Genomic DNA, 15,400 nt, shown 5'->3' with positions numbered 1-15,400 from the left:
CTGTGCGTTACATTAACCTGGAAAGTAAATCCTATCTAAAAGACTTGCTGAAGTGTAATATCCTATTTAAAAAAAATACTTTGTTTTATTACTATAATTATTTAAGAAGCTTTAAGTGATCTTAGTTTCATTGGTTTATATGCAACATAGACTCATTCTGAAAACGTAGCCCTATGTGAAGTTTCACTAACAAATTTTCGAGAGGAGCACGTGATATTATTGAGCACGTCTAGCTTCTCCTCTGTAATCAGTAATAATTCAATCAGAGTGAAACCTTTGTGAGTTTCTTTCTTCTTTTGAACACGATAGAATATATTTCGAAAGAATGCTGGAGACCCGTAACCATTGACTTCCATAGCATTTGATTTTCCTAACATGGAAGTCAATGGTTAGAAGTTTTCAACTTTCTTTAAAATGTCTTCTTTTGTGTTTAACAGAAGAAGGAAACTCATAAAGGTTTGGAATCACTTGAAGGTGAGTAAACTGAGTAAAATTTCATTATTGCAGGAACTATCCCTTTAAGGGTTGCAGACATTACTCGTGGGCACTCATTTAAAAGCATAGGCTGCCATTATGCTAATCTTTTACAAATGTGTGTAGGTTTTGTGGAAGCAAAGCTGAAATTATTACTGACAACTAGTTTCAGGCAGTTCAAAATTGTTTCTTTTTTGTGCTGTAATAACACACTGTAATAAGCGATTACATGACTTAAAAAGAGAGTATATTCGTTGTCTTATAATTATTAAGTAAACAAACTTTTAAACAATTTTAAAGGTTAGGTCAATGGGTTTACTGACTTTTTTAAAGTTAGTAACTGATTTATATAGTGCACTCTGCATGAAAGTATACACTTCCTGACAAAAGTCTTGTCATCGATCCCAGTTGTAAGAGCAAACTTGACTTCTTGATTATTTGGAAAAGTGGCAGCAGGTAGATTTTTCTGATGAATCATCTTTTGAACTGCATCCCAACCACCACAAATACTGCAGAAGACCTATTGGAACCGCATGGACCCAAGATTCTCACAGAAATCAGTCAAGGTTGGTGAAGGAAAAATCATGATTTGGGGTTACATTCAGTATAGGGGCATGCAAGAGATCTGGAGAGTGGATGGCAACAGCCTGAGGTATCAAGATATTTGTGCTGCCCATTACATTACAAACCACAGGAGAGGACAGATTCTCAAGCACGATAGCTCTCCTTCTCATTCTTCAGTCTCCTCATCAAAGTTCCTGAAAGCAAAGAAGGTCAAGGTGCTCCAGGATTGGCCAGCCCAGTCACCAGACATGAACATTATTGAGCATGTCAGGGGTAAGATGGAGGCATTGAAGATGAATCCAAAGAATCTTGATTAACTGTAGGAGTCCTGCAAGATTGCTTTCAGATGACTTTATTAATAGGTTGAGTCATTGCAGAGATGTATGGATGCAGTTGTTCAAGCTCATGGGAGTCACACACAATATTAATTGTTTTTCCACAGCACCATGACTTTATATTCTACACCAGGGGGGCTCAACCCTGTTCCTAGAGATCTGCCTCCCTGCAGATTTCAGCTTCAACCTTGAACAAACACACCTGAACCAATCAATTTGGACCTGAACTGCACTTGATAATTACAGACAGGTGTGTTTGATATGGGTTACAACTGTAATCTGCAGGAAAGTAGATCTCCAGCAACAGGGTTGGCCACCTATTTTCTATACTGTACATTACATCTGTTAAGTGACAAGACTTTTATCTCAGTAATGTCAGACCTTACTATCCTAATTAAATAATTTAAAATCAAGGCATGATCATATTTTATTTAGGTAAAATAAGTGTAATCTAGAGGCCTTCATCTTTCATATAAGCCACTTCTGATACCAAATGATCAACTAGAAGTCAAGATATTATTTGTTGTTCCTAAAACTTGGATTGACGACAGCAAGTTTTGTCAGATGATGCATGGTAATGAAAGAGCACACAGAATGAGATGAGGCTAGTGAATGATGACACGATTTTTATTTTAGGGAAGAGTTTGACTTAGAAAGGTCACATTGTCCCGTAGGAAAATTTTATTGTTTAGAGGTTACTTTTTCATATTGCAGGAGACTGACTTTAAATGCCATTCTCATTGCTGTTTACACTTTGTCTCCGATACTTGTCGGATGATTATTGAGATCTCTTCTAAGACAGAATGTTTTTGCAAACCGCTGAGGGTTTGTGAGGGAACTGCTGGTAGTTCTTCATATGAAAGTTCACATAACAGTCCAATGTTTAATTGCAATATATAAGAAAATACACAAACTCTTTTTTTTAGAAGCTATTTTTTGGAGCTAGGTAATGGTGCCCTGTTCACTCATCTTTCATATACGTTGTGGCAACAAATTGACAAGTTAAAATGTCACATAAATGTCATGTACAGGTGTTACAGTTTACTAGTTGTTCCTTCATTTTAAAGGGATAGTTCACCCAAAAACGTACATTTTCTCACCATTTAATCACTCTTAAGTTGTTCTAAACTTGGACGTTTACTAATTTCTTCTGCTGAACAAGATACAAGATATTGCTTAAAGGACTACTAATACTGACTTTAAAAATGTATCCGTGGGGTCTTAAAAAGTATTAAAAGTTGATAAATCAATGTCGAGAAATTAAAGGCTCTTAAAAAGTATTAAAAAGTCAGAAATGCTATTTTGCAAGCTATTAAATTTTATATAATTTTTGATTATGCAATATATGGTTGTATGCTGAAGTTTGCCTGAATTAAATCTACGAATATTAGGATGCTGTGTAGTTCATAAAATACTGCTAGATTTGACCTCATGCTCCTTTGTTTACTACAGAAACTAAGGCAACACCATTATTTTCATAGCTTTATAGGCGCCAACCTGCTGAATTAGCTAGATTTAATAGATTTTTATTCAGTATATGAATAATGTTTTAGTTTTATTAGTTTCTTACATTAACAATTAGTAAATAGGGTAAAATAAGGTACAGTCTCACCAGTGTTTCCAGTTTAAACATACAGTGGTTAAAAGGTCTTAAAATGTGTTTCACTCTTTGAATCCTGTATATACTCTGTTAAAGGGGTTTTAAAAAACTAAAAACTAATATTATTTTTGCCGAAATAAGTCTTTTTTTTCCAGAAAAAAAACGAATTCATTCATTCATTTTCTTTTCAGCTTAGTCCCATTACTAATCCGGGGTCGCCACAGCTGCATAAACCACCAACTTATCCATCACATTTTTACGCAGCAGATGACCTTCCAGCCACAACCCATCTCTGGGAAATGTTATAGGAAATACTGTTATAATTTACTTAATTCATTAAATACCACTTGACAAATGAATAAATAACTTTGCCCTCAGCTGTATGTCATGTACAGTATGTACAGTTACATGTGCACACAAATGACTCTTTGTTCCTTCAAGGAACAGTTTAGCCAAAATGTACAATTTTCTCAGTGTTTAATCACACTCAAGTGGTTCTAAACTTTTATGAGTTTCTTTCTTCTGTTCAAAACAAAACAAGATATTCTGAAGAATGTTGGAAAATACAGTAGGAACAAAAAGTAGAAAGTCAATGGCTGTTTTTTCCAACATTGTTCAGCATGTCTTCCTTTGTGTTCAACAAAAAAACAAGGAGTAAGTAAATAAAGACATAATCTTCATTATTAAACCATCCCTTTAAGTAAATTGTAAGCAAAAACCTGCATGAAAGGTTTATCTTTCTGCTTCCATGTCATGTGGTCATCAACCTATATCAGAAAAGTTACGTTATTAAAATATTACCTTAATTTTTATTGTTGGTGCATCTATGAGGTTCATGAACAATGAGAACTATCACAGAGCAGAATCCATTTCTGCCTGGAAAAAAAAATGTTACATATTAAATATCTCATTTTTTTTCCCTTCCTACAAGCGAAAACACACCCTGATGATGATAAAATAACCATACTGACAATCGAATCTCGCATCATCATATCTGAAAGCATCTTTAATTTGTTTAGTTTTTTTTTCACTGAAACTAACTCATTGATATTAAAGCAGTTTCTCATCCTCTTCCAGTCTTTAGACACCATGATTAGAGAGCATCCTGAATACAACCGTAACCAGATCCGTGAATTAGCGCAGACCCTGATGGATGGCCGAGTCCTGGATGAGCTCATCCACAAAAAGGTGGAGGACTACAACACACGCTGGGATGAACTGATGCAAAGGGTAGGAGCTTCAGACGATTTGGCCGGAGCGCTGCAGCTCGGCCTCTAAGTGTATTCATTGGATTTTTTCCTCAGGTTTTGATTTTTCTTTCCGCTTTCTGATGTCAATAACAGGCTTCACAAAGGCGCCAGCAGCTGGAGAAGAGCTTGCATTGGGCCCAGGAGAACGACAAAACCCTGCGTCTCATTCAGGACTCTCTGAACACCACTGACCGACATCTGACCGCTTACATAGCAGATGGTATAGACGCTGCACAGATACCACAGGAAGCACAGGTGATCATATACTGTCTGATGGATGAGACATGTAAACTTCTGTCTGTCTGTCTGTCTGTCTGTCTGTCTGTCTGTCTGTCTGTCTGTCTGTCTGTATTTACAGAGTACTTTTACAGAGTGTTTTAATTATTATAATTATATATTTTTTTGTAAAAAATCCATGTGTACTATTAAACATGTATTATTTGTTAGTGCTTTATTTGTGAGTCTTTATTTATACATTTGTTTGTTTGCTTTTATTTTAATTTATTTTCATTTTTGTTCAGTGGCATGTTTCATTCAGTCATTTTGGTACGTTCATTGGTTCATTCATTAATACATTGGTTGATTGGTTGGTTTCTTCCTTCATTCCATCATTTATTTGTTTACTTGTTTGTAATTTTTGAGACCACTTCATATAAATCTTTTAACAACTTTATTTTAATGAAAGTTGCATAGGTTTTGTAACACTTGCTTTCGTTGTTACGTTGGTACATTTGTTGGTACAATCGTTGGTATGTTTGTTGGTACGCTCGTTGGTTTGTTTGTTGGTAAGTTTGTTGGTTCGTTTATTGGTAAGTTCTTTTGTACATTCTTTGGTATGTTTGTATGTTCATTGGTTTGTTCTTTGGTACATTGGTTGGTTCCTGTCTTCCGTCCTATCTTCCGTCCTTCCTTCTGTCCTTCCTTCCGTCATTCATTTGTTTGTATTTGTAATTCTTTAGACCACTTCAAAGAAATCTTTTAACAACTTTATTTTAATGAATGTTGTATGGGTTTTGCAACACTTGCTTTTGTTGTTACATTCGTTGGTATGTTTGTTGGTTTGTTCATCGGTAGGTTCGAAGTACATTTGTTGGTTCAATTGTGGGTACATTTGTTCATTTTGTTTGTTTGTTGGCAAGTTCGTTGGTTTGTTTGTTCGTTCGTTGTTACGTTCCTTTGTTCATTCCTTGGTCCGTTCATCGGTACGTTTATTGGTTTGTTCGTTGGTACGTTCATTGACTTCCTTCCTTCCTTCCATCCTTCCTTCATTCATTCATTCACTTGTTTACGTGTTTGTAATTCTTTAGACCACTACATAGAAATCTTTTAACAACTTTATTTTAATGAATTTTGCATGGGTTTTGCAACTCTTGATTTCGTTGTTACATTCATGGTACGTTCGTTGGTCATTGGTAAGTTTGTTTGTACATTCTTTGGTACATTTATCGGTTCATTTGTTGGTACGTTTATTGGTTTGTTCGTTGGTACTGTATGTTCATTGATTTGTTCGTTGGTTTATTGGTTGGTTGGTTCTTTCCTTCCTTCCTTCCTTCCTTCCTTCATTCATTCATTCATTCATTCATTCATTTGTTTACTTGTTTGTTTTTTTCTTTTGATTTGTCCTTTTTTGTTAGTTTTCTCTCGTTTAGAATAATTACTAACTGTTTTAATTTTGCACCATTTACATTTCATTTTTATTTTATTCATGCATTTCTACATTCTTTTTTTTGTTTTGTTTTTTACTCACTCAAATACAAATCAGTTAACTATTTATTTGTTACTTGATTGCATATCCATTTATTTTTTCAATCAGAACAATTGTAAGGATTTCAGTGACCCTCATATCATTGTGTCTTTTAACAGAAAATTCAGACTGAGTTGAACGGCCATGAGGTGACACTGGATGACATGAAGAAAAAGGCTATGGAGGTTGACGCCTCAGAGAAAGTGATTGGAGAGATCGATGCAACATTAGTAAGACTTAAAAATCATATCATATTTTCATAGTTTTTTTCTGCACAAAAAAGTGAAATAATGAAATGCCTGTAAACAAATGTGTCTGTTTAAGGATAAACTTTTGCAAGTAAAGGGCAAGTTCCGGCTTTTCCAAAAGCCAGCGAACTTTGACCAGCGGCTGAGGGAGTGTGAGCGAGTGCTGGAGGAGGTGAAAGTGAAGCTGGGAGTGCTGAGTATTCGCAGTGTGGAGCAGGAAGTGGTGCAGTCACAGCTTGAGCAGTGCATGGTGGGTAATGTAGAATGTTTAGATACATTTGAGTGCAGTTGAAGTCAAAATGATTAGCCCTCCTTTGAATATTTTTTTCTTTCTTTTTCAAATAGTTTCCAAATTTGGGTTAACATGGCAAGGAATTTCTTTACAGTATTTCCGATAATATTTTTTTCTTGTGGAGAAAGTCTTATTTGTTTTATTTCGACTAGAATAAAAACAGTTTTCATTTTTTAAAAACCATTTTAAGTTCAATATTATTAGCCCTTTATTCAGTTTGTCTACTGTTATACAATAATTTGCCCAATTAACCTTGTTAAGCCTTTAAATGTCACTTTAAGCTAAAAACTAGTATCTTGAAAAATATCTAGTAAAATATCATGTACTGTCATCATGGCAGATAAAAGAAATCAGTTATTAGAAATGAGTTATTAAAACTATTACATTTAAAAATGTGTTAAAAAATCTTCTTTCTGCTATACAGAAACTGGGGAAAAATATACAAGGAGGCTAATAATTGAGGAGGGCTACTAATTCTATAATTGCAGTACCACAGTTTAATACATTCTCAATTTGCCTCGTGCAGAAATTTTATAAGAACCTGAGTGAGGTGAAGTCTGAGGTGGAGACGGTGATAAAGACGGGGAGGCAGATTGTGCAGAAGCAGCAGACGGAGCAACCCAAGGAGTTAGACGACAGGCTGACGGCCCTCAAACTCGCTTACAATGATTTGGGTTCACAGGTATGAGAAAACAAGGCTTGAGTGTAAAACGTGCACCATAGTATCGGTTTTGTTCAGTTTCTCATTGTAAATTATTATTACTTTACTTTTTAGAGCAACACAAACTCCTTCAAAAACATGATGTTACACATTTACACATTTGTTAAACACCCTTGAAGGTGGTTAATTACATTTTAGTCAGGTGCACTTCTTATCTCAAGGACTCCCCACAAGTTACACAAAAATCAGTAACTTGTGGGGAAAATAAATAACACTACAATTCAAAACTTTGAGGGCAGGGTTTTTTTATTTATATATGTAAAAATAATACATGTTAGATGTAAAAAAATAACTTCAAATGACCTCCAAATTTCAAATGAAGCTGTTCTCTTAACTGTTTATAAAAGAATCCTGAAACTCTCCAAGGTTTCCTCATATTCATTTTATTTGAATAATTTACTAATTAAAATGAATGGTTAAATGATTGCATTTGATTGATTGATTGAATGAGTGACTAATTGACAAAAAATATTAATTGATTGATTGATTGATTGATTGATTGATTGATTGATTGATTGATTGCATTTGACTGATTAATTGTTTAACTGAATAGCTGATTGATTGATTGATTGATTGATTGATGGATTGATTGATTGATTGATTGATTGATTGATTGATTGATTGATTGATTGATTGATTGATTGCATTTGACTGATTAATTGTTTAACTAAATAGCTGATTGATTGATTGATTGATTGCAAAAGGATTTATGGATTTGATTGATTCCTTGACTGTCACAATTATTTATTGTGATTTGATTTGTCATTGATTGATCAAAATGATTGTTGTTTTGCATTGCGCAGGTAACAGAAGGAAAGCAGGAACTGGAGAAGATTTTGAAGTTACTGAGGAAGTTTAGGAAGGAGGTGAACAGTCTAACCGAATGGCTGGCTACTACTGATGGGGAACTGACGCGCCGCTCATCGGTGGAGGGTATGCCAAGTGATTTGGATGCGGAGTTGGCTTGGGCAAAGGTGAATAAATACTTAAATTTCAGCAGCTTTGTATGAGTCTAAACTATTTGCAAGTCATTAAAGTAATAGTCATCCCATAAAATTACAATTTTGTTATCATTCACTGATTGTAGTGCTCTTATAAGTTTCTTTTCTCCAACGTTCTGATATTCTTTTTAATATATGAAGTGGTGGGAATAACTATTAGAAAATCTTCTTTAGTGTTAAACAAAAAATTTAATAAAATAGGAAACCCATAAAGATTTGGAAATACTTGAGGGTGAGTTAATAGTGAGTAACTTTACATTTTTGGGTGAATTATCCACTTATCCAAGGATAAGCATGATTTTTTTTTAAACATGATTTTTGTTTTCCTACCCAGGCAGCGCAGGAGGACACTGAGCATCATAAGCCACAGTTGAAACTGGTGAGGGAGTTGGCAGGGACCCTGAAGGGTTTACTTCATAGCCAAGAGAACCTGATTGATGACAAGGTCAGTTTGCTGAACTGCAACTGGATCGCAGTGACGTCACGGAGCGAACAGTGGCTCAAACTCCTGCTGGTGAGCAACAACCGCTTCGTAGCAACAGTCTGACCCTGCTCTGAGTCATTTCATTGTAGGCAAAATATTTCTTAAGCTAAATGTGCCCTACAAGGCTAAATTCATTTCCTTTCAATTTCACATCTCCATATTGTTCTTTTAAATCCAGATGGCCATTTCTGGAGGCGGCAATAATGTTATGAAACTTTAAAGCATATTTATCTCCTGCTCTTCTTTATTACCTTTTCTACTGCTCGCCGTTTCCACATCTCATCTTTTATCTTTCTGACTATGTTTTCTACCTTATTCCGCTTTGTAAATAGCTATAAATATCTTGGGGACAACATGTCAAGAGATGAGGCTTAGCCTTGAAGCTAAAATGAAAGGATTAAATAAAAGTAAATTCATAAAATGAAGATTCTGTTAATGTTTTCTAACTTATATATTATTTACCTTATATGTCCACATAGCACAAAAAGAAAATGTTTAATAATATATTTTTCAATTTTTTGCATGCAGTGGAAGAAAGTCTAATGTTTCACAGGTGTATATCAGAGTTTATTAAAAAATAATATGGCATTCTAGGGCTGCACAATATATTGTTTCAGCATCGGTATCGCAATGTGATCATTCGCAATTGTCACATCGTACGATATGCAATGTTGAGTCTATATTATTATGTTATTATTATAAGCCAGAATTTACATGTTTTTTTTAAGCCTTTGACTGCATTCACGGCCAAGAAACGGTACCGTTTGTAACTTTAATAAAGATTCATTTTATTGAATTATTATTATTATTATTATTTAGTTACTACACCAGAAGACTATTAGACTCGGAAAAAGATAAAAAATTCAGTCGTATCTTGTATTTTTTTTATTGCATTGATCTATGCTTGAAGGTGGTTAATTATATTTTAGTCAGGTGCATTTCTTATCTCAACCGAACCAATCTAAAATAATTAATCCTTTCCAAATCGAAGTATTCAAGTCTTCTGCTAAAATGGTAATCATATCACAATATCGATTTTTCCAGTAGTGTGCAGTTCTAACGTATACAGTGTAATTAAGTTAAGATTTATGCATGATTTATTTTTATTTGGTAGTCAGTCAGTATTTTATATTGTCCTGTTGTAATTTCTGCTGATGATACGGTTCTCATCTGAAGTTTCAAAGAAACCCTATTAGTAGTTGATAATTAAAATAAAACACATTTAACACATACACTCGCCGGCCACTTTATTAAGTGCAATTAAGGGTTAAAGCAGTTCCAAAGGCAAACGTGTTTACAACCCGGTACTAGTAAGTTGTACCTAATAAAGTGCCCGGTGAATGTATCTGTTAATGGCCACTCAGAGAACCAAAATTAACTCTGATGCTGTTTCTATTTTTCAAAGCTGTATGTTTCGCTGTTTTTTTAACATGCAATGTTTGTAAGAACACAACCGTGAATAAATAATAACAGACAGTACATTTTTGGATAAACGTTTACTTTAACGTAGCATCTACTGTAATATCACAGCCTGTTATGGAGCATATTTCTTTATGCTATTAAGCGAAGCTGAATGTAAACATACAGTATCTCCATCTGCCATGCAGGATTATCAAAATCAAATGAAAACACTTGAGCAGAACATTTCTCAGATCAACACCTGGATGGATCGCGCAGAAGAGAAGCTGGATGAGATGGACAGCCAGGGCTGCATTGAGCACGTTATAAAGGTCTTCAGACACTCACAATATGCTTCTGCACTTCACAACCGAATGTTTTCTGTTTTTGAGGACTAGAGACGGTTTTATGCAGCCATACTTTTGCATCAAATTAAAGGAAAAGTTATCCATCTTTCTTTGGCAATGATGTTTTGATGGCTCATTAATTGGAGGCAATTTGCAGCAAATAAAACTCTAGATTAAGCCATTAAGGAGAACAAAACAGACAGATGGCCAAAAAATTGTATTTTAGATTTAGAATACAGATCATCATTCATCCGTACCATCTATACATTAAATATAACCGTCTTTTGTAACTTATTACCTAAATATTTGGTAACACTTTACAATTTGTGTAAGTTAATGAATTAGTTAACATGTATCAATGACGAAAAACACATTTGTTAAGCATTACTTATTCTTTAATGGTAACTAAACATATAATAACATGTTAGTTGATGGATTAGTTAACATGAACTGAAGGCGAACAATGTTTGTTCAGCATTATAATCTTTAATAGTTGTTAATGTTTAATTGCAATGCAATAACCAGAACAATTAAGTTACAGTAAGTAGAATTTTTTTTCTGTTTGTAACAAGTGATAAAAACTAGAAAATCTAGAAAAATTTAATTATAAAAACCAGTAAATTAAGTTGCTGTAACTATAATAAAAAACTACTTCGTTAGTTAGTTAGTTCTAACTTAAATGTTGTAATTAGCACAACTTAAATTTTCTAGCTAATGCAACTCAATTATTCTAGGTCTTATACTGTAACTTAATGTTTTAGTTAGCACAGCTTAAATATTCTACCTAATGCAACTCAATTATTCTAGATCATATACTGTAACTTAATTTTGTAGTTAGCACAACTTAAATATTCTAGCTAATGCAACTCAATTATTCTAGGTCTTATACTGTAACTTAATGTTTTAGTTAGCACAGCTTAAATATTCTACCTAATGCAACTCAATTATTCTAGATCATATACTGTAACTTAATTTTGTAGTTAGCACAACTTAAAATTTCTAGCTAATGCAACTCAATTATTCTAGGTCTTATACTGTAACTTAATTTTGTAGTTAGCACAACTTAAATATTCTAGCTAATGCAACTCAATTATTCTAGGTCTTATACTGTAACTTCATTTTTGTAGATAGCACAACTTCAAATTTTTAGCTAATGCAACTCAATTTTTCTAGGTAATATACTGTAACTTAGTTTTTGTAGTTAGAAAAACTTAATTGTTGTAATTACTGCAACTTTTTTTCTAGTTACCGCAACTTAATTTTTCTAGTTCTTATAACTTTTTTTGTAGTTCTCATAACTTACTTTTTTGTTACTGCAATTTAATATTTTTTTTGAGTTTTTAATTGTCAAGTGTAATTGTATTTTTTTTTTTTTTGCAATACCTATGAATTAATCAGATTTATAGCATTTATTCTAAATGCATCATTCATAACTGATTTGTTGGTGTTTTCTGAATGTTCAGGGTTTGCGAATGGAGTTGGAGGAGATGAAGGGGAAAGTTGAAGCAGTGCAAGTTCTAGCAGAGGATCTTATAAAGAACACAGGGGAACATTGTAAAGCTCAAGTGAAACCAAAGCTTGAACAGCTTAACCAACGTTTTGACATTGTTGCAAGAAGGATTTTAATGGGACAGGTAATGCTATGAAAAGGTGCATGCCTATACACTACCTGACAAAAGTCTTGTTGTCAATCCCAGTTGTAAGAGCAACGAATTATAACTTGACTTCTAGTTGATCATTTGAAAAAGTAGCAGAAGGTAGATTTTTCAGATGAATCAGATCAGATGAATCAGTACTGCAGAAGACCTATTGAAACCAGCATGGACCAAATATTCTCACTGAAAGTAGTCAAGTTTCGAGAAGAAAAAATCATGATTTGGGGTTACATTCAGTATGGACCAAGCTAGAGATCTGCAGAGTGGATGGCAACATCAACAACCTGAGGTAACAAGACATTTGTGCTGCCTATTACATTACAAACCACAGGAGAGGGCAAATTCTTCTGCAGGATAGCACTCCTTCTCATACTTCAGCCTCCACATCCAAGTTCCTGAAAGCTAAGAAGGTCAAGGCGCTCCAGGATTGGCCAGCCCAGTCACCAGACATGAACATTATTGACCATGTCTGGTAAGATGAAGGTGGAGGCGCAGAAGATGAATCCAAAGAATCTTGATGAACTCTGGGAGTCCTGCAAGAACTCTTTCTTTGACATTCCAGATGACTTTATTAATAAGTTATCTGAGTCATTGCAGAGATGTTTGGATGCAGTTGTTCAAGCTCATGGGAGTCATACACAATATTAATTCTCTTTCCACTGCACCATGACTTACTGTACATATACTGCACATTATTTCTGTTAAGTGACAAGACTTTTGTATAAGCAAAGTCAGACCTTGCTGACCTTATTAAAGAATTAAAAATCAAGGCATGATCATGTTTTATTTTGGTAAAATAAGAGTCACCTAAGCCTTTGTCTTTCATGCAAGCCACTTCTGATACCAAATGATCAACTAGAAGTCAAGTTATTATTTGTTGTTCCTAAAACTTTGATAGGCGACAAGACTTTTGTCAGGTATTGTACTGTATATGCATACACTATAAAACATATGCTGGGTTGCCGTAACCCAATGTTGGACAATGTACAATATGGACAAACCCAACTATTTGGTTTAAAAGTGTCATTTAAATGTAATTGAAAAAAATATCCCAACACTGAGTTTGTTTTTGTTTGACCCAATACTGGATTACAACAACTGAGCATTTTTGGTGTATATATGCACAGAATTCACATTATTTTTTTCATATAAGATAAGGATGTGGCCTATTATCCAAACTGATACTTCTTATCATATAATTTCAATGTGTTTTCATAGTTATAAACATACTGGTTAGTAGCAAAAGTATTTTTTTCTAGTTGTTTACATATCACCACCTTGGAATTGTAAGGGTTTATCTCCATTCTGAGCAGTTTTACGTATTTCAAACTAACAAGGACATATAAGAAAAGTGAATTTGAATCTGATTTCTCTCCCTCTGCTGAAGCTAAATTCGTTAGCGACATTGTCTTATTATGCCACTTAGAAAATAGATTTTTTTTCAATGAATATAATTGGATTTGAATGTATTTGATCATATTTTCTTCCAGGCCTCCTCCCAAGAGTTAGACGAGTACCACAGACAGGCTAATATATGGCTCCAGGTGCTGGACGAGGAGATTAAATTAGGTGAAAGTCTAAAAGAGGAAGATTTCCTGGAGGATGCGGTAAGAAAATACTCTCAGCTGTTTCTTTGGCTAAAATTAATTTCAGTCATTGGAACCGCGCGGCCTGCGAAAGGCTCCGAGCTTTATCGTAAAGATCTCATGACAAGAAACGTAATGAGTTTCAGTGAGCGGGTCTGCTGCATGAGTAACAAATGCTGGCACAGAACGTCATTGCATTCCATATATCTATCAGATAGACGGATGGATGGTTGGATGGATGGATGGATGGATGGATGGATGGATGGATGGATGGATGGATGGATGGATGGATGAATGGACGGACGGACGGATGGATGGCAAATAGATGTGTACTATAGATAGATGGACAGATCAACGTAAAAATGGATGTGTGGATGGATGGTAGATAGAAAGATCGATAGAAGTATGGATTGATAGATGTGGTTAGACTGTATATTAATATGATTTACACTATATTAATATAATATGACTGATAGATTGATAGATAGATAGATAGTGGATGGATGGATGGATGGATGGATGGATGGATGGATGGATGGATGGATGGATGGGTGGATGGATGGATGGAATGATGGATGGATGGAATGGCAAAAAGATATGTAGATAGATAGACAGATCATCTGATTAATGGATGGATGGATAGATGCTATTATAGATAACTAGATGATAAAGAGAATGATGGATGGATGATGGATGGATGAATGGATGGACGGACGGATGGATGGATGGCAAATAGATGTGTACTATAGATAGATGGACAGATCAACGTAAAAATGGATGTGTGGATGGATGGTAGATAGAAAGATCGATAGAAGTATGGATTGATAGATGTGGTTAGACTGTATATTAATATGATTTACACTATATTAATATAATATGACTGATAGATTGATAGATAGATAGATAGTGGATGGATGGATGGATGGATGGGTGGATGGATGGATGGAATGATGGATGGATGGAATGGCAAAAAGATATGTAGATAGATAGACAGATCATCTGATTAATGGATGGATGGATAGATGCTATTATAGATAACTAGATGATAAAGAGAATGATGGATGGATGATGGATTGATGCACTGATAGATTGATAGATGTTAAGAGATGGATGGATGGATGGATGGATGGATGGAATTGCAAATAGATATGTAGATAGATAGACAGACAGATTGACGCATGAATGAATGTGTGGATGGATTGACGCTGTAATAGATTAATAGATGATAAAGAGGATAATGGAGGGATGGATGCACTAATAGATGATAGAGATGAATGGATGGATTGACAAATAGATTTGTAGATAGACGGACAGATCAACTGATTAATGGGTGTGTGGATGGATTGATAGAGGATGTTATAGGTAAATAAACAAACGGAAAGACGGATGGATGCACTGATAGATTGATCGATGTTAAAAAGATGGATGAATGCATGGATGGATGGATGGAAGGAGTTGCAAATAGGTATGATAGATTGACACATGAATGGATGTGTGGATGGATAGATGCTGTAATAGACTAATAGATGAAAAGTGAATGATGAAGGGATGGATGGATGCTGTGATAGATGGTTGAAAGATGGATGCACTGATAGATAGTAGAGATGGATGGATGGATGGATGGATGGATGGATGGATGGTTGGATGAACAGAATGACAGATATGTAGATAGACAGGCGGATGGATGGATGGATGCATGGA

The 15,400-nt window shown here is 34.7% G+C and overlaps 1 protein-coding gene across 14 annotated transcripts in view; it reads left to right on the top strand.

The window, feature by feature from the left end:
* dmd (dystrophin) overlaps positions 1-15,400 on the top strand; it is a 251,520-nt gene that overhangs the window by 116,288 nt on the left and 119,832 nt on the right. For all 14 annotated transcript variants that reach the window (XR_001799156.4, XR_012404170.1, XM_073949244.1 and 11 more), the window contains 10 exon segments: positions 4,051-4,203; positions 4,317-4,478; positions 6,087-6,197; positions 6,292-6,465; positions 7,034-7,189; positions 8,032-8,202; positions 8,564-8,743; positions 10,321-10,443; positions 11,922-12,092; positions 13,604-13,720. Coding sequence is in view for 12 of the 14 variants with exons in the window: in XM_073949244.1 (XP_073805345.1) it covers positions 4,051-4,203; positions 4,317-4,478; positions 6,087-6,197; positions 6,292-6,465; positions 7,034-7,189; positions 8,032-8,202; positions 8,564-8,743; positions 10,321-10,443; positions 11,922-12,092; positions 13,604-13,720 (1,518 nt within the window). In the remaining 2 variants the exon portion in view is untranslated.

This window comes from Danio rerio, chromosome 1 (genome assembly GCF_049306965.1).
Source record: "Danio rerio strain Tuebingen ecotype United States chromosome 1, GRCz12tu, whole genome shotgun sequence".
Classification (NCBI taxonomy): domain Eukaryota; kingdom Metazoa; phylum Chordata; class Actinopteri; order Cypriniformes; family Danionidae; genus Danio; species Danio rerio.
Note: the sequence above shows the minus strand (reverse complement) of the source record. Positions and strands in the feature narration are given on the sequence as shown.